This window comes from Oncorhynchus gorbuscha, linkage group LG13 (genome assembly GCF_021184085.1).
Source record: "Oncorhynchus gorbuscha isolate QuinsamMale2020 ecotype Even-year linkage group LG13, OgorEven_v1.0, whole genome shotgun sequence".
Classification (NCBI taxonomy): domain Eukaryota; kingdom Metazoa; phylum Chordata; class Actinopteri; order Salmoniformes; family Salmonidae; genus Oncorhynchus; species Oncorhynchus gorbuscha.
This window is the reverse complement of record NC_060185.1, coordinates 36,129,631-36,153,561: the sequence shown is the minus strand read 5'-3', so window position 1 is coordinate 36,153,561 and position 23,931 is coordinate 36,129,631. Positions and strand designations below refer to the sequence as shown.

The window sequence follows — 23,931 nt, the reverse complement described above, 5'->3', positions numbered from 1 at the left end:
TATCCATCCTCTCTTTCTATCCATCTCTCTTTCTTTCCATCTCTCTCTTTCTATCCATCTCTCTCTTTATCCATCTCTCTTTCTATCCATCCATCTCTCTCTTTCTATCCATCTCTCTCTTTATCCATCTCTCTTTCTATCCATCTCTCTCTTTATCAATCTCTTTCCATCTATCCATCTCTCTCTTTCTATCCATCTATCCATCTCTCTTTCTATCCATCTCTCTCTTTATCAATCTCTCTCTTTCTTTCCATCTCTCTCTTTCTATCCATCTCTCTCTTTATCAATCTCTTTCCATCTATCCATCTCTCTCTTTATCAATCTCTTTCCATCTATCCATCTCTCTCTTTATCCATCTCTTTCTATCCATCCATCTCTCTTTCTATCCATCCATCTCTTTTTCTATCCATCTCTTTCTATCCATCTCTTTATATCCACCTCTCTCTCTCTATCCATCTCTTTATATCCATCTCTCTCTCTATCCATCTCTCTCTATCCATCTCTTTATATCCATCTCTCTCTCTCTATCCATCTCTCTCTATCCATCTCTTTATATCCATCCATCTCTCTCTATCCATCTCTTTCTATCCATCTCTTTATATCCACCTCTCTCTCTCTATCCATCTCTTTCTATCCATCTCTTTATATCCACCTCTCTCTCTCTATCCATCTCTCTCTCTATCCATCTCTTTATATCCACCTCTCTCTCTATCCATCTCCACCTCTTTTCTATCCATCTCTTTATATCCTCTCCCATCTCTCTTATATCCATCTCTTTATATCCACCCATCTCTCTCTCTCTATCCATCTCTTTCTATCCATCTCTTTATCCATCCATCTCTCTCTCTCTATCCATCTCTTTATATCCATCCATCTCTCTTTCTATCCATCTCTTTATATCCATCTCTCTTATATCCATCTCTCTCTTTCTATCCATCTCTCTCTTTATCCATCTCTCTCTTTCTATCCATCTCTTTCTATCCATCTCTTTATATCCACCTCTCTCTCTCTATCCATCTCTTTCTATCCATCTCTTTATATCCATCTCTCTCTCTCTATCCATCTCTTTATATCCACCTCTCTCTTTCTATCCATCTCTTTCTATCCATCTCTTTATATCCATCTCTCTCTTTATCTATCCATCTCTTTCTATCCATCTCTTTATATCCACCTCTCTCTCTTTATCCATCTCTTTATATCCACCTCTCCATCTCTCTTTCTATCCATCTCTTTCTATCCATCTCTTTATATCCACTCTCTCTCTCTCTATCCATCTCTTTCTATCCATCTCTTTATATCCATCCTCTCTCTCTCTATCCATCTCTTTATATCCATCTCTTTATCCATCCATCCTCTCTCTCCATCTATCCATCTCTTTTTATCCATCTCTTTATATCCATCTCTCTCTCTCTATCCATCTCTTTCTATCCATCTCTTTATATCCATCTCTCTCTCTCTATCCATCCATCTCTTTATATCCACCTCTCTCTCTCTATCCATCTCTTTCTATCCATCTCTTTATATCCACCTCTCTCTCTATCCATCTCTTTCTATCCATCTCTTTATATCCACCTCTCTCTCTCTATCCATCTCTTTCTATCCATCTCTTTATATCCACCTCTCTCTCTCTATCCATCTCTTTCTATCCATCTCTTTATATCCATCTCTCTCTCTCTATCCATCTCTTTATATCCATCTCTTTATATCCACCTCTCTCTCTCTATCCATCTCTTTCTATCCATCTCTTTATATCCACCTCTCTCTCTCTATCCATCTCTTTCTATCCATCTCTTTATATCCACCTCTCTCTCTCTCTATCCATCTCTTTCTATCCATCTCTTTATATCCATCTCTCTCTCTCTATCCATCTCTTTTTCTATCCATCTCTCTCTATCCATCTCTTTCTATCCATCTCTTTATATCCACCTCTCTCTTTCTATCCATCTCTCTCTCTATCCATCTCTTTCTATCCATCTCTTTATATCCACCTCTCTCTCTCTTTCTATCCATCTCTCTATCCATCTCTTTATATCCATCTCTCTTTATATCCATCTCTTTATATCCATCTCTTTATATCCATCTCTCTCTCTATCCATCTCTTTATATCCACCTCTCTCTCTATCCATCCATCTCTTTATATCCATCTCTTTATATCCACCTCTCTCTCTCTATCCATCTCTTTATATCCACCTCTCTCTCTCTATCCATCTCTTTATATCCATCTCTTTATATCCACCTCTCTCTCTCTATCCATCTCTTTATATCCACCTCTCTCTCTCTATCCATCTCTTTATATCCACCTCTCTCTTTCTATCCATCTCTTTATATCCACCTCTCTCTCTCTATCCATCTCTTTATATCCATCTCTTTATATCCACCTCTCTCTCTCTATCCATCTCTTTATATCCATCTCTTTATATCCACCTCTCTCTCTCTATCCATCTCTTTATATCCATCTCTTTATATCCACCTCTCTCTCTCTATCCATCTCTTTATATCCATCTCTTTATATCCATCTCTCTCTATCCATCTCTTTCTATCCATCTCTTTATATCCATCTCTTTCTATCCATCTCTCTTTCCATCTCTTTATATCCATCTCTTTATATCCACCTCTCTCTCTCTATCCATCTCTTTCTATCCATCTCTTTATATCCACCTCTCTCTCTCTATCCATCTCTTTTTATCCATCTCTCTCTCCATCTTTCTCTTTATCCATCTCTTTCTATCCATCTCTTTTTCTATCCATCCTCTCTTTCTATCCATCTCTTTCTTTATCCATCTCTTTCTATCCATCTCTTTATATCCACCTCTCTCTCTCTATCCATCTCTTTCTATCCATCTCTTTATATCCATCTCTCTCTCTCTATCCATCTCTTTTTCTATCCATCTCTCTCTATCCATCTCTTTCTATCCATCTCTTTCTATCCACCTCTCTCTTTCTATCCATCTCTCTCTCGTTTCGCCTCCTCGTCGTGAGTGCTTTCTCATTCCATCACCTATTCATTTTTAAGGAGGGAGTGTGTTGGAGTGCGGTGGCGTGCATTAGCGTTACTCTGCTCTGCCTCTGCTAGCTAGGTGTAAAAAATACCATTACAGCAGCCGGCTGTGGGGCCGTCCGGATCGATCCATTATGGAGCTGAGAGGGCCGGTTGGGTCCTACTTTAACACCCCGCCCAGTGGATTATCCCACACCGCAATGGAGACACTGTCAAAGAGAGTTAGTGTCAGGGAGACGAGGGAGAGATGGGAGGGTGGTAGAGTGTGTGAGGCATATGCTGGTGAGAGAGAGGGAGGGATGAAGTGATAGGAATGGAGGGAAAGAGAGAAGGAAAAAGTGAGTGTTGTCCCCAAACTTTGCTGGGTGTCTAGTCGACTTGTCAGTGTTAACCATGATGACAAGGACTCCTCCCCTGGAGAGACATAAGGGATGGAGAGACAATGTTCCTGGGCTGTCTATACCCAGAGAAACACATCCATCCACGCTGGTGTGTCCACACCAGCCCAGTGCCTTACATGGAGGGTAAAGGGGCACTCTGCAGCTTGGTATGAGGTCATGTGTATTTAGGGATGGCATTGTCTCCAAACTGACATGTCGTCCCCAAATTGACACTACACCCCCTGCCATGCAGGCTTAGGGTGTGTGGGTATATTGGCATCTGTGTGTGTGTGTGTCCCTCACACACATGCACCCATTCTACATATACACATAGACATATCCATGACAGTTAAGAGAGACACTTACAGGGGTCTGGAGTGTCCTAGCAGATGTAACCTCATACCCCCACTCACACACCCTATATACAGTGTGCAGGTTGAACGGGGAACACACAGCAGATGTACCCTCACACCCCCACTCTACAGTGTGCAGGTTGAACAGGGAACACACAGCAGATGTACCCTCACACCCCCACTCTACAGTGTGCAGGTTGAACGGGGAACACACAGCAGATGTACCCTCACACCCCCACTCTACAGTGTGCAGGTTGAACGGGGAACACACAGCAGATGTACCCTCACACCCCCACTCTACAGTGTGCAGGTTGATGAACACACAGCAGATGTACCCTCACACCCCCACTCTACAGTGTGCAGGTTGAACGGGGAACACACAGCAGATGTACCCTCACACCCCCACTCTACAGTGTGCAGGTTGAACGGGGAACACACAGCAGATGTACCCTCACACCCCCACTCTACAGTGTGCAGGTTGAACCGGGAACACACAGCAGATGTACCCTCACACCCCCACTCTACAGTGTGCAGGTTGAACGGGGAACACACAGCAGATGTACCCTCACACCCCCACTCTACAGTGTGCAGGTTGAACGGGGAACACACAGCAGATGCCCGACACATTGGTGTTTTTAAAGTTGCTCTAAACAGCAGCTGTTCAGTATCCACTGCCCTCTGGCATCACTCACACACAGCCAGGGCCACACACACATAAATATCACACACACACACACACACACACACACACACACACACACACACACACACACACACACACACACACACACACACACACACACACACACACACACACACACACACACACACACACACACACACACACACACACACACGAAAACATATGGCGTACACTGGCACAGCACTTCAAACAATCCTAGTGAGATCAGCACAGTGCACCCCCCACACATTCCCTCCTGCTCAAATGTGGACTAACACAACAACACACTAATCAATGTCCAATGTCACACACACACACACTCTTCCAGCTTCCATCCATTTCATGCACCCACACAATAAATCCTTACATGTGGTTACCATGCTACCAAAACCCATTTACTGTCATCTCCCCAGGAAGAAAAGGAAGAAAGAAAAGGACAGAGGGAGGGAGAGATAGTAGGAGGGATAGAAAAGCCAGGCCTGTGTGTCTCTCTCTCTCACTCCCCCTTTCCCCTCTTGCTCGCTCTCCGTCTCTAACCCTCCCTCTCCAACCCTCCCTGTCTGTCTCTCTAACTCTCCCTCGGGCTCTCCAACCCTCCCTCGGTCTCTCTAACCCTCCCTCGGTCTCTCTAACCCTCCCTCGGTCTCTCTAACCCTCCCTCGGTCTCTCTAACCCTCCCTCGGTCTCTCTAACCCTCCCTCGGTCTCTCTAACCCTCCCTCGGTCTCTCTAACCCTCCCTCGGTCTCTCTAACCCTCCCTCGGGCTCTCTAACCCTCCCTCGGGCTCTCTAACCCTCCCTCGGGCTCTCTAACCCTCCCTCGGGCTCTCTAACCCTCCCTCGGGCTCTCTAACCCTCCCTCGGGCTCTCTAACCCTCCCTCGGGCTCTCTAACCCTCCCTCGGGCTCTCTAACCCTCCCTCGGTCTCTCTAACCCTCCCTCGGTCTCTCTAACCCTCCCTCGGTCTCTCTAACCCTCCCTCGGTCTCTCTAACCCTCCCTCGGTCTCTCTAACCCTCCCTCGGTCCCTCTAACCCTCCCTCGGTCTCTCTAACCCTCCCTCGGTCTCTCTAACCCTCCCTCGGTCTCTCTAACCCTCCCTCGGTCTCGGTCTCTCTAACCCTCCCTCTCTCTCTAAACCTTCCTCTCTCTCTAAACCTCCCTCTCTCTCTAAACCTCCCTCTCTCTCTAACCCTCCCTCCCTCTCTCTAACCCTCCCTCCCTCTCTCTAACCCTCCCTCCCTCTCTCTAACCCTCCCTCCCTCTCTCTAACCCTCCCTCCCTCTCTAAACCTCCCTCTCTCTCTAACCCTCAATCTCTCTCTCTAAACCTCCCTCTCTCTCTAAACCTCCCTCTCTCTCTAAACCTCCCTCTCTCTCTAAACCTCCCTCTCTCTCTAAACCTCCCTCTCTTTCTAAACCTCTCGGTCTCTCTAACCCTCCCTCGGTCTCGCTAACCCTCCCTCGGTCTCGCTAACCCTCCCTCGGTCTCGCTAACCCTCCCTCGGTCTCGCTAACCCTCCCTCGGTCTCGCTAACCCTCCCTCGGTCTCGCTAACCCTCCCTGTCTGTCTCGCTAACCCTCCCTGTCTGTCTCGCTAACCCTCCCTCGGTCTCTCTAACCCTCCCCGTCTGTCTCTCTAACCCTCCCTCTCGCTCTAACCCTCCCTCTCGCTCTAACCCTCCCTCTCGCTCTAACCCTCCCTCTCTCTAACCCTCCCTCTCTCTAACCCTCCCCCTCTCTCTAACCCTCCCCTCTCTCTAACCCTCCCTCTCTCTCTAACCCTCCCTCTCTCTAACCCTCCCTCTCTCTCTAACCCTCCCTCTCTCTCTAACCCTCCCTCTCTCTCTAACCCTCCCTCTCTCTAACCCTCCCCCTCTCTCTAACCCTCCCTCTCTCTCTAACCCTCCCTCTCTCTCTAACCCTCCCTCTCTCTCTAATCCTCCCTCTCTCTCTAAACATCCCTCTCTCTCCAACGTTCCCCGTCTGTCTCTCTAACCCTCCCTCTCGCTCTAACCCTCCCTAACCCTCCCTCTCTCTAACCCTCCCTCTCTCTAACCCTCTCTAACCCTCCTCTCTCTCTAATCCTCCCTCTCTCTCTAAACATCCCTCTCTAACCCTCCCTCTCTCTAACCCTCCCTCTCTCTAACCCTCCCTCTCTCTCTAACCCTCCCTCTCTCTCTAACCCTCCCTCTCTCTCTAACCCTCCCTCTCTCTCTAACCCTCCCTCTCTCTCTAAACATCCCTCTCTCTCTAAACATCCCCCTCTCGCTCTCTAACCCTCCCTCTCTCTCTCTAACCCTCCCTCGGTCTCTCTAACCCTCCCTCGGTCTCTCTAACCCTCCCTCGGTCTATCTAACCCTCCCTCGGTCTCTCTAACCCTCCCTGTCTGTCTCTCTAACCCTCCCTCGGTCTCTCTAACCCTCCCTCGGTCTCTCTAACCCTCCCTCGGTCTCTCTAACCCTCCCTCCCTGTCTTTCTAACCCTCCCTCGGTCTCTCTAAACCTCCCTCTCTCTCTAACCCTCCCTCGGTCTCTCCAACCCTCCCTCATCTCTCTAACCCTCCCTCGGTCTCTCCAACCCTCCCTGTCTGTCTCTCTAACCCTCCCTGTCTGTCTCTCTAACCCTCCCCGTCTGTCTCTCTAACCCTCCCCGTCTGTCTCTCTAACCCTCCCTCTCTCTCTAACCCTCCCTGTCTGTCTCTCTAACCCTCCCTCTCTCTCCAACCCTCCCTGTCTGTCTCTCTAACCCTCAGTCAGACAAAGTGGTGCGGTTATAAGAATGGTATCATTCACAGGCTGATTACAGGGGTGTGATGACGAAACAGATGTCTCTGTTAGAACTGTGACCCCAGGCGGTGCCACCTCAACTTATTGTCCTGGTAACCCCCAGGTCGCCGGAAGTAGTGAAACCTTTAGAGAGCAGAGGGGACAAGGACCCCATTGATGGGAGGAGAGACAGAATGGGGATGGGGAAAAGGAAGGGTAGATGGGGGGGTGAGGTCACGGGTAATGAAAGAAAGATATTCCCCCCAATTTCCTTAAAGGAAGAGATCATATGGCATAATGGTAGAGTTGTGAATGTGACCACTATCTCTCCACACACAGGAGTCCTTTATGGCTGCTCAGGTAATTGTGGGGTGTAGGGTTAAGGATCAGTTACTCTGTGTGTGTGTGTGTGTGTGTGTGTGTGTGTGTGTGTGTGTGTGTGTGTGTGTGTGTGTGTGTGTGTGTGTGTGTGTGTGTGTGTGTGTGTGTGTGTGTGTGTGTGTGTGTGTGTGTGTGTGTGTGTGTGTGTGTGTGTGTGTGTGTGTGTGTGTGTGTGTGTGTGTGTGTGTGTGTGTGTGTGTGTGTGTGTGTGTACAGGTGCCCGTCTACCTTCCTGGGCCGTTCAGCTATGAATAGACTCAACCATCCTTCCTTCGATTCCTCCATTCATTGTATCCCTCCACCTCTTACTACAACAGCTGGGGAGACCCCCTGCCCTGGACACTACGTGACTGAGGGGCTGCACTGTGCTGGTGACAACACACACCTCCCTCTCTCTCTCAGTGTGTTTGATGAGTGGTATCAGTGAGAGGGGCAGCAGCATCGTCAGCTGTGATAATGCTGAGTGTCAGGAAGTGTCTCGGACATTCTCATCTCTCTAATGGCTGTTAACTGCTGATCCAACACTGATTAGACCACAAAGACTGTCTCCTTTTAATGGACTAAACACACACACTTTTTAATGCTTAACGGCAGTAGTGTTCAATAAATGTCTTTGGTGCCGTGTATCTCTCCTGCTCCTCCTGTCAAGAGGACACACCAACTCCCCCCACCCCACCGATAACTAACTCATAACATGCCTGCATCTTCTCTCTCCCTCCGTGCTCTGCTCTATCATAAGCAGCAACACTAGTTAGATCCCTGGCTCCCGATAAAACACAGAAAGTGTTTTCCTCCAGAACAAGGAGCAGGGTGTTTTCTTCAGTGAGTCATAACAAAACAACTATCCAGACTGAAGGGACGCTGTGATCCCTGTCAGAGACTTATCAGCACAGAGAAGATGAACAGCCTTTCTGTCTTTTTGTGTCCTCTAGCATTGTTTCATTGGTTTCCGCCATACCACACTCACCTAGTCTACGACAGTGGAGCACACACACACACCCTCCTCCTCATAGTGACTCTTGGGGAGCAGATATACAGTACTGATAATAGTGGCTGCAGGTCCCATTGATTTTGTTTAGTGAGGAAAATCAAGACATTGGCTGTAGAGCTTGTATGTTATGTTATGTTTGTATGTGTGTGTGTGTGTGTGTGTGTGTGTGTGTGTGTGTGTGTGTGTGTGTGTGTGTGTGTGTGTGTGTGTGTGTGTGTGTGTGTGTGTGTGTGTGTGTGTGTGTGTGTGTGTGTGTGTGTGTGTGTGTGTGTCTGTGTCTGTGTCTGTGTCTGTGTCTGTGTCTGTGTCTGTGTCTGTGTCTGTGTCCCAATCCTAAGCCCCTGGGGAATGTCCTAGTAGAGTGTATAGTGTAGGATACAGCATATACAGAGATAACATCCCAGACACTGGGGAGACTGTCTATGAGTCCCAATGACTGGAAGAGTCTCTACAGTGGAACTTACCGTATGACTGATGTTACTGCCACTACGCACTTATACAATCACAAGTTGCTGGGACTTTGGCTACATTAGCTGCAAAAAAACGTGCACGCACACACAAACACACAAACTGCACTAATCCATGCTAAAACACACACACACACACACTTGCCCTTTTTGAAGGAAAGACAAAAGCGATGTGTGTCTGATAAGAAGAGGCGCCACACCGGTGGCAGGCTAGAGACTGATAACTATCACCACCCTCCTCCTCCCTTCCTCATCTCCTACCTCCTCTCGTCTCTTCTCCTCTCTTCCTTCAGTCCTCCAGACAACAAGGAGAGAGGGAAGCCTTCCTGGTTCAAACCAGGTAAGAATGCACTTTGTAGATGATTTTGGTTTATGGTGAAAGGGAGTGAGATACCTCGTCAAAACACGCTTCAAGCGAAGATACAGGGTGAATAAAACAAACAGGGCTAGGTTACTGTACCTTCTACAGACATAAGACCATAATAAACACACGGCAGAAATACCAAGACATCATACCAGTCACATTGATCCTAACGGTGGCTTCAGAATGACAGAAAAAAACCGAGCACTAAATCCAATTGGGATTCTCACAAGATCAGTACAACGACAATACTAGAGAACAATACTGTATGTGCCAGCTTTCATCTCAACATGATTGGATTAAACCCTAACATCAGAAGAAGAAAGGCCAAACGTAAAAAGAGACCATCTTTAAAGCAGATCAATCTAATCTAATACACAGATCAGGCCAATCACAATGCAGGGTTATGATTATGTCATCACTAGGACTATCTCCGGCTTGGACACTGTGAAAAGTCAGAGTAGATGATCATGTAGGTCATTATGTGGTTTAACGTGGTTCTGCGTGTTTGAAGAGGAAAACAAAGGCTGGGGTGTACGCCAGACCCACAGTCATAATGTTACGATCACTATGAATGAGATACAGTTGACACAGGTCACAGGTCTTGCATTTACGTGTGTGTGTGTGTGTGTGTGTGTGTGTGTGTGTGTGTGTGTGTGTGTGTGTGTGTGTGTGTGTGTGTGTGTGTGTGTGTGTGTGTGTGTGTGTGTGTGTGTGTGTGTGTGTGTGTGTGTGTACAGACCTCCTTCTGTGCTGAACAAGGTGAAGACACTTGTACACAGTCTCATACCACATATATACATATATCAACACAGACAGGTAGAATAGTATAGTATATAGTAGCATGATTCCTACCCGATCCTATATCAATGACCGTCCCCTGTCCCCTCCGTTCAGCCACCAGCCGAGAGGAACCAGGCATGCTGACCGGCTCAGAACGCACGGGCTGGATCCTACACACACAGAAATGTACAGCTACTTATGTATGTGTTTATTTAACTGCTGTTATGCTACATTTATAGATATTATATATATATATATATATATATATCATAGAATAATTGAGATAAGATCTTATTTTTGCAAGACCTGTTCAAAATAACAGAAGTCACATACAACTACGGCGGCATGATTGTCCACCTACCTGAGACTGTGTAGGTCCAGGTCATCAGTGTGGAAGTCCAACAGAGGCTGTTGAATGTCGCTGGGGCCCTGGGACTGCAGCACGGAGGAGGAGGAGGAGATGACCGTAGTCTGACCAGATGGGTGGATGGTCTTAAACTGGAACTGAGGACCCATCCACAGCCGACGGTGAGGCCCTGTGTGGGTGACTATCTCCACCTGGTAGGGGTCAGACCATAACATTAGCATGCTAGCAACATAAAACCACTGGAATAGTGCAGTTACCTTCTTATTTCACTTAGGTTAAACTAAAATACTGCTGCTGTGTTTGTGTACAAACTGCTGAAAACCAGTTTCCCATTTGGGATGAATAAAATAACTACTACAGCGTCACTGTCCACATCCGTTCTAGATGTAAACCTGTCAGACTAGAGCCTGTTGCCCACAGAGACAAGACGCTGTAGTCACAATGAGCTGGCGGCTGTGTGCAGTAGGGGAAGAGGAAATGAGGGAGACAGATTTCCATGGCAACAGGATTAGAGGACGAGCGTCAGAGCCACATTAGCGTCATCATTTCTGAGAAATGCTACCGTGGCCGTTAAGGCTCAGGAACAGCTGTCCGCAGAGTCTTCCCCCTGAGAGATGGCATGGTGGGCCTTAACATGACAGTGGCAGACTCCAGAGAGGTTTGTCAGTAATGTTACACTAGATGGGAGAGGAGGAGAGGACACAACAATTGTAAGTAGCTTTCACCTTCTCTTTTTACTCCCAATTTCTTATTCCCTCTCCCTCCCTGACTCTCCCCCACTCCCCCCTTCTGCCCCATTCCCTCTAGCCCTCTCCCTCACGCCCCATTCCCTCTGCCCTCTCCCTCATTCCCTCTCCCTTCTGCCCCATTCCCTCTCCCCTCATTCCCTCTCCCTTCTGCCCCATTCCCTCTCCCCTCATTCCTCTCCCTCTGCCCCATTCCCTCTAGCCCCTCCCTCCGCCCCATTCCCTCTGCCCTCTCCCTCATTCCCTCTCCCTTCTGCCCCATTCCCTCTGCCCTCATTCCCTCTCCCTTCTGCCCCATTCCCTCTAGCCCTCTCCCTCACGCCCCATTCCCTCTTCCCTCTCCCTCATTCCCTCTCCCTTCTGCCCAATTCCCTCTCGACCTCTCCTCTCCCCCATTTCCTCCTCACTCCGCCCTCTCCTCCCCCCTCCCTCATTCCCTCTCCTCTCCCCATTCCCTCCCCCTCTCCCTCATTCCCTCTCCTCCATCTGCCCTATCCAACTTTCTTCCTCACTAAGAGCTTCTCACAATACTTCAGTTTTCTCTTTATTTAACAGACTCTCCTTCTTCCACACTCCGTCCCTCTCTCTCATGTCTACTTGGCAGTGAAAGAGCCAAGACAGGGGTGACAGCTTAGGGTCTCGTAATACGTCCGTGGTGTGTGTGTGTGTGACACGTGGCCTGGCACAGCTGTGTAAATTAGGCCACAGAGAGGGGGAGGGAGGAGGATTTCAGTGTGTGTGTGTGTACTCGCCAGTTAACACCATCAGTGTCGCCCAGCCCCAGAGATAAACAGATGCCATGGTTCTCATCAGTGTCGGGGCGCAGGGCCAGATGTTGCCCTCTCCTCTCCCCTCCTCTGCCCTCCTGTCTATCTGTCTGTCATGCCCAGCTCTCCTCGTCTCTGCCCTCCTGTCTATCTGTCTGCCATGCCCAGCTCTCCATGTCTCTGCCCTCCTGTCTATCGGTCTGCCATGCCCAGCTCTCCTCGTCTCTGCCCTCCTGTCTATCGGTCTGTCATGCCCAGCTCTCCTCGTCTCTGCCCTCCTGTCTATCTGTCTGCCATGCCCAGCTCTCCTCGTCTCTGCCCTCCTGTCTATCGGTCTGTCATGCCCAGCTCTCCTCGTCTCTGCCCTCCTGTCTATCTGTCTGCCATGCCCAGCTCTCCTATCTGTCTGCCATGTCTCTGCCCTCCTGTCTATCGGTCTGTCATGCCCAGCTCTCCTCGTCTCTGCCCTCCTGTCTATCTGTCTGCCATGCCCAGCTCTCCATGTCTCTGCCCTCCTGTCTATCGGTCTGTCATGCCCAGCTCTCCTCGTCTCTGCCCTCCTGTCTATCTGTCTGTCATGCCCAGCTCTCCATGTCTCTGCCCTCCTGTCTATCGGTCTGTCATGCCCAGCTCTCCTCGTCTCTGCCCTCCTGTCTATCTGTCTGTCATGCCCAGCTCTCCATGTCTCTGCCCTCCTGTCTATCGGTCTGTCATGCCCAGCTCTCCATGTCTCTGCCCTCCTGTCTATCTGTCTGTCATGCCCAGCTCTCCAGTCTCTGCCCTCCTGTCTATCGGTCTGTCATGCCCAGCTCTCCTGTCTCTGCCCTCCTGTCTATCTGTCTGTCATGCCCAGCTCTCCTCGTCTCTGCCCTCCTGTCCCTGTCATGCCCAGCTCTCCTCTGCCCTCCTGTCATCTGTCTGTCATGCCCAGCTCTCCGTCTCTGCCCTCCTGCCCAGCTCTCCAGCTGTCTCTGCCCTCCTGTCTATCTGTCTGTCATGCCCAGCTCTCCATGTCTCTGCACTCCTGTCTATCTGTCTGTCATGCCCAGCTCTCCTCGTCTCTGCCCTCCTGTCTATCTGTCTGTCATGCCCAGCTCTCCATGTCTCTGCCCTCCTGTCTATCTGTCTGTCATGCCCAGCTCTCCATGTCTCTGCCCTCCTGTCTATCTGTCTGTCATGTCCAGCTCTCCATGTCTCTGCCCTCCTGTCTATCTGTCTGTCATGCCCAGCTCTCCATGTCTCTGCCCTCCTGTCTATCTGTCTGTCATGCCCAGCTCTCCTTGTCTCTGCCCTCCTGTCTATCTGTCGGTCATGCCCAGCTCTCCTTGTCTCTGTCCTCCTGTCGGTCTGTCGCACCCTGTCCTGACATACTGTGCCTGACAATACAAGTTATAACAGAGTTATGTAGAGCTCACAGAAACACCAATGGACTGTTGATATAACTGCTCAGGGACGTCTGATATGAAGTCACTGTATAGCACAGGAGGTGGAAGAGGGAGAGAATTATAGTCCAGTCTCCAGAGGCCTGGTCGATACTGCAATAACCCAATAGAATGTGGCATGACCGTCAGAGCCTAACCTGATGGAGGGGTATTGAAACCAGGAGGATAAGGGGGAATCTGTGGGGTTGATTCAGGCATTGTTGTCATCTGATGGACCTGAGAGCCACTTACACTATTACGCACAAACTATATCCCAAATGCCCCCCTACTCCCTAAATAGTGTACTACTTCTGACCAGATCTCTATGGGCCCTGGTCAAAAGTAGTGCACTATAAAGGGAATAGGGGGCCATTTGGGACACAAGTAATGTCTCCTAAGTCGTGCTACATACAGCGCCCAGACGGACGACACACACCAAGGGTCACAATGAGGAGTTGCATTAGAAACCTGCAGACTCATCTGATTCTGAACACTGCTGATAATCTAATGAAGGGATCTGATTTAATGACATCCACAAGACAGCGCTGCTCTAACTCAATCTAGCCATTATCATCATACTATACATGTTTCACTATTTATCCTCCAGACTATTGTACAGAACAGAAAGAAACTGACAGCATGACCTTAGAGGGTTTGTGTCTAGAATGGATCAAGACCATTCTTGTCTTCCAGTGCCATTTCAGATTTGAATTTGAAAGGCGACGAGGTAAGTGTGTTGGGATAAACCGGAGGAGCCTCATCCAATGATTTACAGGAGCTATTAAGTGTCAGAATTAGTGTCATTGAAAATACACCGTGCTGTTTCCTGAGGATAGCACTGCGACAACCGACAAAGTCTTGTGGTAACTTTGTTGAGTGCAATAAGTCAGAACCTTGGCTTAACAACTTTGTCTGACAGACAACACCATAACGCCGTGTCCCCCATAACGCCGTGCCCCCCATAACGCCGTGTCCCCCATCACTGCTTGGCAGTTTGAAGCTGTACCAAAACAGCACAACTCCCTCTAGTGGCCTGGCTGCCAAACTCCATTTACAAAGACTAATAATAGCAGAGAGCGAGCGTAAATCAAGCCAAGCGTCAGTAGTTTTGGTGCAGGAGCTGGTAGATAGACAGTAGTTACGGTAGTTGGTTTGGCTCCCAGCAACACTATCAGTAGCTACTAACCGCAAGGAAACCACAGGCTAAGTGGGATACATTTACCCAAATCCATTATATATGGCAAGAAATGATTGATGGGGAAATGTGATGGATACCTGCAGAGATCAGGCTTCAGACATGAAGGGTTAACCAAGCCAATCTATCTGTAACGCTACATATCCCAACCATATATCCCTCCAAACCACATCTCACAGCAGTACTCAGTGCCAAAAAGGCCACTATTTGGTATTAGATTCAAATGTAATATTTCAATGTGGCATCATGCACTGCTGGACAAAGACAAAGAGTCCAGCAGTCAAGAGCCACTTAGTCCAAAATCCACCTATTAGCTCCTGGGTCGTTTCAACAATTGAGTGCCTTTTAAGAGTAGTGTAACTTGGTGAAAAGAAAACACATTTTATTTCAACAAAATTGTAACATTCTATCATGAAGACCTAATAAAAAAAACACTTCAAGAGGTTAAATAAAAAGAATGGTGTGCCTACTAAGCACCAAATAAAGTAACAGGGTTGACGATCTGATCTTAAATCAGCCATAAGTCCCTTCGTGACAGGGGGAATGGAAGCCTCTCTAGCCTTCTATATGTGGGTAACAGGTTGAACATGTACCACCCACTCAGATTTACACCAGAAAACACCAGAAAATTGCCCAAAATAGTAAAACAAGCTCACCTGCTTTTACACTATGATTTGACTATTATTAGCTGTTCAATGTGTCTTTAGAAAAACATATTCAAAAAGGAATATTTGCACCATATTAAAAATGAGGGTTCAGGTCAGTTCATAAATCATTTTATTCCTTCAAATGAATCACTAATCACAGAAAATAAATAGTTTGCTGGGCAATAGGCTCTTGAAGGGGTGACTGTCCCTCTCTTGCCACCATAGGACATGTGAAGTGCTTTGATATTGCTATAGATTGGAAGGATTCCTCAATCCATTCCTGGTGGACTAATAAACATGCTCTACCAGTAACTGAGCCTCAACCCCTTAGCACCTGTTAGTGCTGGTGTGTTTAATGACGTTGAGTCAATTATCACTCAAAAAGGTGCCAGCTGGGCAGTGCCCGTCTCACCTGTGAGAGCCACTCCTCGTCCTCCTGTCCGCTGTGGTCCGACGTCAGGCTGTCATAAGACTCGTGGCGCGTGATAGGGCCAGGGCTTCCAGGGGGCACCACTGTGGACACAGAGAGAGGGGGATAGTGTTTGTTAGAGCGGGCGGGCGAGAGAGCGAGACAGACAGACAGCGTGAGCTTTTCCTGTTGTCTAGTGTCTCTGACACTCAGTTAAGTCGAGAGAGGGGGGAGGAAAGAGAGCAAAAGGGCATTTGGGCATATATGTGCCTGAGTGTGTGAAGGAGCATGTGTAAGTGTGAGTGAGAGAGAACATGTGTGTGTGTGTACGTGCTTGTGTGTGTGTGTGAGCGTGCGCGTGTGTGTGAGGCCCGTCAGCGGCACAGAGAGAGAGGCACCCAGACAGATGGCGTAGTTGGAGGCTTGAATAAGCAGGCGTGGAGAATGAAGCTTAAAGTGTAGAATCAGTCTTTTCTCCTGGCACTTCAGGGCCTAGCGCCCCCCATCCCGTGTCAGTCTGTGGTGAATTTGTTTAATGTGGGAATGACTAATAAAGTTGTCAAGTTCTCATCTGGAGCACACAAGGCGCTGCTGTCTCTTTTGCCCCCTCTCTCCTTTTCTCTCCCTCGCTCTCTAGCCTTCTCTCCCTCGCCTTTTCTCTCCCTCGCTCTCTCGCCTTTTCTCTCCCTCGCTCTCTCGCCTTTTCTCTCCCTCGCTCTCCTGCTTTTTCTCTGTCTCTCTCGTGGGTAGAGCAGGTGTTGAGAGGCTTCTTAAGGAGATGTGCTTGTCGGCTTGACACCACACACAGCAGTAACAAATACCTCGACTGACCCTCTTCCACTGTAGAAAGGCTGCCCTCGTTTCCCTAAAAGCTTGCACCACACTGCTCTCTCCTGCTCTGGAGAGACGGGTGTGGTGAAGGTGTGTGTGGTTCCTAGCCAGATCCTTTGATACCTTAGGTTGCTCTCTAATGGCAGAAGAACAAAGCCTGCTTGTGTTACTTATTAAACAAAATCATTACTACCCTTCCTTCCTGTATCCCTCTCTCGCTCCCTCCCACTCTACTCTTGCTCTATGACCCCTTGGGGGCAATAGCTGTTCCCTAATTAATTATTGATGCTTTGGAGCAGTTTCTGGCTGGCTGGATCGGGTTACGGCGACAGGGGCGGAGTGGTTCCATTGGCCTGAGAGAGCCGGACAGGCTCCTGAGTGGGGAGGCAATGGTCATCCCCAAGGGTCAAGCACAGTCAGACCTGGCTCTTTGTGTTGTGTGTGTATTAGGGAATGCAGGGATATAGAGACAGACTGAGCCAACCAAACATTTAAAGACATATCTACCAGAGTGAGTGGCTGGATTGATATATAGATAGATCGACAGAGAGCCATTGGTTCTGATGTTTTTACTGTCATTAGGGACTCTTAACCCTTTACACTCATGGTAATTAGCCCATATGGATAGGGATCAATTGAAATGCAAAAGCCTGGTAGCAAATGAAAGGTAAGAGTTTGCTAATTATGGGAACATTTATTATACGAAAAGTTGAGGACAACAGTTCACCTGACACAAGAATCCAAACATTACACTGTTGACTTTACGTGCATTTTACATGTACTTTTCGCCAAATTTGTTGATAACAAAATACTCTGCATTCCTTGAGTAACATAAGAATATTCCTGGTAAATGTAGGATAGGTGCAACATAAGACGAACAAATCACAGGGGTTTGAGAGAGACGACTAACTGGTGTCTCCAAGTTTCCAACCACCTCTCCAAATAGTGCATAGTTCCTTAATAATTTCATTGCACTTTTATGACTCAAAGAAGTGTCTTCACACTATAGGTGCTTTTTTTAAGCTCTCCTAGCTGTGCCGTTGAGTTACTAAAACAAAACCCGGCACCCCCACCCATTACTGTGTCACAATTACTGTTGTTCCTTATGCAATCCCAAAACAACACATTAGAAATAGCACTCTGGGTCAGGTGGGCATCATTTGAAAGCTTGTTCTATTGCCAACATGACTGGCTAAGTTCTACAATATTGGTGAGCATTGACAGGAGTCATGAGTGCATTCAGACGTGTGATCAGCTGCAAATTCTCTTCACAATAAACAAACACAGGACCATTCTGTTCAGGACAACTCAGGGTGTGACGACATGTCATCTTGTAACTGTACATTAAACACAGTGATCATAAACGTTGACACTGTATATGACATTAGTTTAATGATATGCAAATGAGTGCCCAAATCTCCCTATAATCATCGGGGGGGTGTTAGCAAACAGAGCTCTACTCTACCTTCAATAGGGAAGTGCCATAACATGCACGAAAACGTTTCAGTCCAGTGACAACACAATGTGAAAACAGTGTACTAATTAATCATCACAAGGCGGCGTATTTGTTTTAGTGATGGTTGATAGCAAAGATTACCATCTGAAATGACTATTATAACCATTCCTAACAAGTAGAAAAAATCATAATTGGTGGTGTTTACCAGGCAAATCTGAAAACAAGTGATTTTAAAACCTTTCCTAAGCGACCTTAAAGAGCCTGTGTCTCTGTGGCTCTGAGAGGATGTGGTCTAGTTCTGCTGACCAGAGGAGAGACTCAGTGAGTGGCCTGGTCAAGGCCAGTAGCAGTAGGTAGTGCAGGGGTGCGTACAATATAGCACCCTAGTACCTATATAGTTCACTGGTCAAAAGTAGTGCACTATATCCGGAATAGTGTGCAATTTCAGACAGAGTGAGTTGTCTGACGGATGCAGGTAGCAGTAACAGCAGGTATAGTGAGCAGACCCAGAACAAAGCAGGGCCAGGTATTGATCCAGGCTGACTGCTGACCTCAGGGCAAGGGCTGATCTCTGGGGAGAGATACGACTAATGATCTGATATGTTCAGTGGTGGTCAGCCTCATTGTCTAGTTGCCTGGCCTGTCCCTTCCGTTCTACCTCTAACCTCTCTCTCTGTCACTCTCGAGCTCATTTGGGAAGCTCCTTTTGACAATTAGGCCCGTTGGGATAATGTCACAATCTGATAAGGCTTGCTTGTCCAGGGCTGATCCTTTCCCACTTTCTCTTTCCCAAACCGCCCGGCGGTTAAGGTCAGCTCCTGCCGGCCTCGGAAGTCTCTCACTCAGCCAATTAGCGGTGATTGACGACGCCATGGTGGAAGGCCTAGGAGACAGCCAGCCGCCAGTTACTACATTATGAAAGGAAGCTAGGGGCTAGACTTTATATTCGTATTGTTATCTTTTAATATTTATTGTTGTTGCATTGTCAAGAAGGAACTTGCAAGTAAGCATTTCGTTGGACAGTGTATACCATGTGTATACTGTATATAGCGACCGATTATGATTTTTCAACGCCGATACCGATTATTTGGAGGACCAAAAAAGCCGATACCGAGTAATCGGACAATTGTTTTATTTTTAATAATGACAATTACAACAATACTGAATGAACACTTATTTTAACTTAATATAATACATCAATAAAATCAATTTAGCCTCAAGCAAATACTGAAACATGTTCAATTTGGTTTAAATAATGCAAAAACAAAGTGTTGGAGAAGAAAGTAAAAGTGCAATATGTGCTTTGTAAGAAAGCTGACGTTTCAGTTCCTTGCTCAGGACATGAGAACATATGAAAGCTGGTGGTTCCTTTTAACATGAGTCTTCAATATTCCCAGGTAAGAACAATTATAGGACTATTTCCCTCTATACCATTTGTATTTCATGAACCTTTGACTATTGGATGTTCTTATAGTATTGCCAGTGTAACAGTATAGCTTCCGTCCCTCTCATCGCTCCTCCCTGGACTCAAACCAGCAACACAACGACAACAGCCACCCTCGAAGCAGCGTTACCCATGCATAGCAAGGGGAACAACTACTAGAAGGCTCAGAGCGAGTGACGTTTGAAACGCGATTAGCATGCGCTAACTAGCTAGCCATTTCACTTCGGTTACATAGGCTTGAAGTCATAAACAGCGCAATGCTTGACGCACAATGAAGAGCTGCTGGCAAAAACGCACGAAAGTGCTGTTTGAATGAATGTTTACGCGCCTCCTTCTGCCTACCACCGCTCAGTCAGATACTTAGATACTTGTATGCTCAGTCTGATTATATGCACCGCAGAACACGCTAGATAATATCTAGTAATAACATCAACCATGTGTAGTTAACTAGTGATTATGATTGATTGTTTTTTATAGGTTTAATGCTAGCTAGCAACTTACCTTGGCTTACTGCATTCGCATAACAGGCAGTCTCCTTGTGGAGTGCAATGAGAGAGAGGCAGGTCGTTATTGCGTTGGACTAGTTAACTGTATGGTTGCAAGATTGGATCCCCCGAGCTGACAAGGTGAAAATCTGTCGTTCTGCCCCCGAACGAGGCAGTTAACCCACCGTTCCTAGGCCGTCATTGAAACTAAGAATGTGTTCTTAACTGACTTGCCTAGTTAAATAAAGGTATACATTTTTTATTATTATTTTTATTTATTAATTATTATTATTTTTTTTAAATCCGCAAATCGGCGCCCAAAAATACAGATTTCCGATTGTTATGAAAACTTGAAATCGGCCCTAATATATCGGCCGTTCCGATTAATCGGTCGACCTCTAGTATATACCACTAACAAAACTTGAAACTAGGGGGAGACCAGGGCCTAAAAGCACCAGCGCAGCCACCACTGAGGTGCCTAGCCTACTCAGAGAACACAGAGGAGCCAGCCAGAAGAGCAGGGAGGTAAATTATTCACGCCATGTTTGCCTCGGCGAAGTCTTGCGGCCGGGGAAGAGGTGTCTGAACACACACACGACAGACAGCTATGTAAATACAGCCCCCTCGCTTCAAAAAACATCAAGACCAGAGGTGGGAAAATATGCCCTGAATTTCAGGAATGAATGCTGCAAATAAGGACGGAAAAAAGCCTCACATTCATCAATCGTGTGGTGGTGTTATTCTAAGGGATCCGACCGCAGGATTAAATCTACTCTGACACCTCAGGGCAACACAAATTGGCCCTATTCATTCATTCATTTTGGGCCTTTTAGAATGAAAAGGGTCTCTGTTTCTCCTAACTGGCTTATTGAGCAATCCACACCACAGTGAGGATTCCCTGAGCCATCAAAGCTGGACTGAGACAGCATTTATGAGGCCAGCTCTTCTTCCTTATCGCCTCTTCATATCTCTCTGTCTCTGTGTCTCTGTCTGTGTGTCTGTGTGTATGTGTTAGTGTGTGTGTGTGTGTCTATCTGTGAGTGTGTGTGTGTGTGTTTTGTGCGTCTGTGTGCACTTCTCTCTCGGTCTCTTATCATCCCCAGCAGTGTGGTGGGGCTGCTGTTTACCCGGCTGTGGCCCAGAGCAGAGCGGGCCCAGAGCAGAGTGGGCCCAGAGCGGTGCCAGTGGGCTGGGCAGATGGACAGGTGGAGATAGTGACCATGAAGTGGCGCCACCGCTGCTTTTATCACCAGCCTGCGAGGCTCCTCTCCGGCTAGGCTGGCATGAGCTCCATCCCTCCCTCCACAGCAACATGCATTTTTAATCACACCGGTCATCCAATATAGAGAGAGCAGTTGCTGTCAATCACACAACATGTAAACCCTCTAACCCCATGCTCTAGAAGGTTGTGGAACCCAGCTAGGTCCCTGAATACACAGACTCATTTGCAGATCTAAAAGGGGCCCGTGATTAATCATACCCCTCTCCGTCTTTATCTTTGATACTTTTCTTTCATCCATCTCCGTTTCTCTCCCTCTCGCTTTGTCTCGGTCTCTTTCGCTTTCTTCCTAACCCTTTCTCTTTTTCCTCCCGTCACTATGTCCTTCTGGTTGTTGACGTTTGGGGTAGTATGTACTACTATGTAAACTAGACCCTGATAGTGTAGTTTGTACCGGAGCAGGGAGGAGAGTAGCAGCTTCTCCCTTCATAAGCCCTGATCTTTATGCAGAGGCCCACAGAGCCAACTGTGTGTGTGTGTGTGTGTGTGTGTGTGTGTGTGTGTGTGTGTGTGTGTGTGTGTGTGTGTGTGTGTGTGTGTGTGTGTGTGTGTGTGTGTGTGTGTGTGTGTGTGTGTGTGTGTGTGTGTGTGTGTGTGTGTGTGTGTGTGTGTGTGTGTGTGTGTGTGTGTGTGTGTGTGTGTGTGTGTGTCCTGTAGTGTAGCATAATGCATTCCGGGGTCAGATCGCCCGCCCTGGATCACTCCCTCTCTGCCCAGCCAATCTCTGGCGGGCTGAGAGGAGGCACCGTGTTGTGAAACAGAACTTTCAGTCGATGCTCGGGTGCAAAGTGGAGGAATGAAAGATGGCACTCCATGAGCCGTAGCAGCATGCAGGAAACGACCCGGGGGCAGAGCAGAACGATGGGTAGAAGAAGTACAAGACGACAAATGATGTGCATATTGTATTGACCTGGGTGTGTGAGTGCATTAGGGTTGGTGCTGCTTGGCTGGCAGGAGGAACGGGGGCAAGGGAGGGACAGACGAGGTGGGGCAGGCGGTGATATTTTGTCCATCACTAATTAGAGCTAAATGTGAGAGAGCACTGAGACTAAATCATTATGCCTTCTCGCAGGACAGAGTCACACTAAACCCAGCGCCGATGCCCGCTGCCCGACCCGTCACACCAACTTGACTTCATCGCTCTGACACTAGAAAGGACTATTGGAACTAATTTGAGAAAATATCCTACCCGCTCAGCCCTGAGCACTGGGAGAACGTCTGCGTCCCAAATGGCACCCCATTCCCTATAGTGCACTACAGTTGACCATGGGGCCCTGCTCAAAAGTAATGCACTAAGTAGGGAATAGGGTGCCATTTGGGAAGCAGACAATTTAGCGTAGAATAGAGGACACAGAAGAACAGGCACACGGGAGGAGAAGGGGATTTGCCCCAACGGCACTTCAGGAGCTAATTACTGATTTATGTTTATGATTATGCAGCTAATGCAACAACGCACACTGAAACGGAGGATAAATTAAATGTGTGGCCATCCGTGTGCACTCTGCCCCCCAGAGTTGTCGTCTTCTTCCTTCTGCCATCTCCAGCCTCCACAGCCTTTCACATCTCAACCTAAAGTGCTTGGTGCTCTTTGTACTTGTTATTGAGTTAGGAGGAGTTTGGAGGCTGGCTAATTGGCTTCATTTGAATGAGTTGAGTGGAGTTGGTTGAGCTGTTAGCGTTGTGATGCTGACTTGTTCAGAGGAGATAGACAAAGAGACATACAGTGACAAAGGCTTGATTCAAAGTGCCGTACAGATGGAACAGAACGGATGAAAAGCTGACAGACCGGAGCACTACTCAGATGGAGTGATGGAAAGCTGACAGTTAGTGTGATAAGGGATCTGAGACCAGAGCACTACTCAGATGGAGTGATGGAAAGCTGACAGTTAGTGTGATAAGGGATCTGAGACCAGAGCACTACTCAGATGGAGTGATGGAAAGCTGACAGTTCATGTGATAAGGGATCTGAGACCAGAGCACTACTCAGATGGAGTGATGGAAAGCTGACAGTTAGTGTGATAAGGGATCTGAGACCAGAGCACTACTCAGATGGAGTGATGGAAAGCTGACAGACCGGAGCACTACTCAGATGGAGTGATGGAAAGCTGACAGTTAGTGTGATAAGGGATCTGAGACCAGAGCACTACTCAGATGGAGTGATGGAAAGCTGACAGTTCATGTGATAAGGGATCGGAGACCAGAGCACTACTCAGATGGAGTGATGGAAAGCTGACAGTTAGTGTGATAAGGGATCTGAGACCAGAGCACTACTCAGATGGAGTGATGGAAAGCTGACAGACCGGAGCACTACTCAGATGGAGTGATGGAAAGCTGACAGTTAGTGTGATATGGGATCTGAGACCAGAGCACTACTCAGATGGAGTGATGGAAAGCTGACAGTTCATGTGATAAGGGATCGGAGACCAGAGCACTACTCAGATGGAGTGATGGAAAGCTGACAGTTAGTGTGATAAGGGATCTGAGACCAGAGCACTACTCAGATGGAGTGATGGAAAGCTGACAGTTAGTGTGATAAGGGATCTGAGACCAGAGCACTACTCAGATGGAGTGATGGAAAGCTGACAGACCGGAGCACTACTCAGATGGAGTGATGGAAAGCTGACAGTTAGTGTGATATGGGATCTGAGACCAGAGCACTACTCAGATGGAGTGATGGAAAGCTGACAGTTCATGTGATAAGGGATCGGAGACCAGAGCACTAC

The 23,931-nt window shown here is 47.6% G+C and overlaps 1 protein-coding gene across 6 annotated transcripts in view; it reads right to left on the bottom strand.

The window, feature by feature from the left end:
- Window positions 1–23,931, bottom strand: part of LOC123992809 (BCAS3 microtubule associated cell migration factor-like) — a 384,557-nt gene that overhangs the window by 193,508 nt on the left and 167,118 nt on the right. For all 6 annotated transcript variants that reach the window (XM_046294341.1, XM_046294336.1, XM_046294339.1 and 3 more), the window contains 3 exons: window positions 15,717–15,817; window positions 10,523–10,719; window positions 10,234–10,331 (listed from right to left, as the gene is read on the bottom strand). In XM_046294341.1, the coding sequence (XP_046150297.1) occupies window positions 10,234–10,331; window positions 10,523–10,719; window positions 15,717–15,817 (396 nt within the window). The remainder of the gene's footprint in view (window positions 1–10,233; window positions 10,332–10,522; window positions 10,720–15,716; window positions 15,818–23,931) is intronic.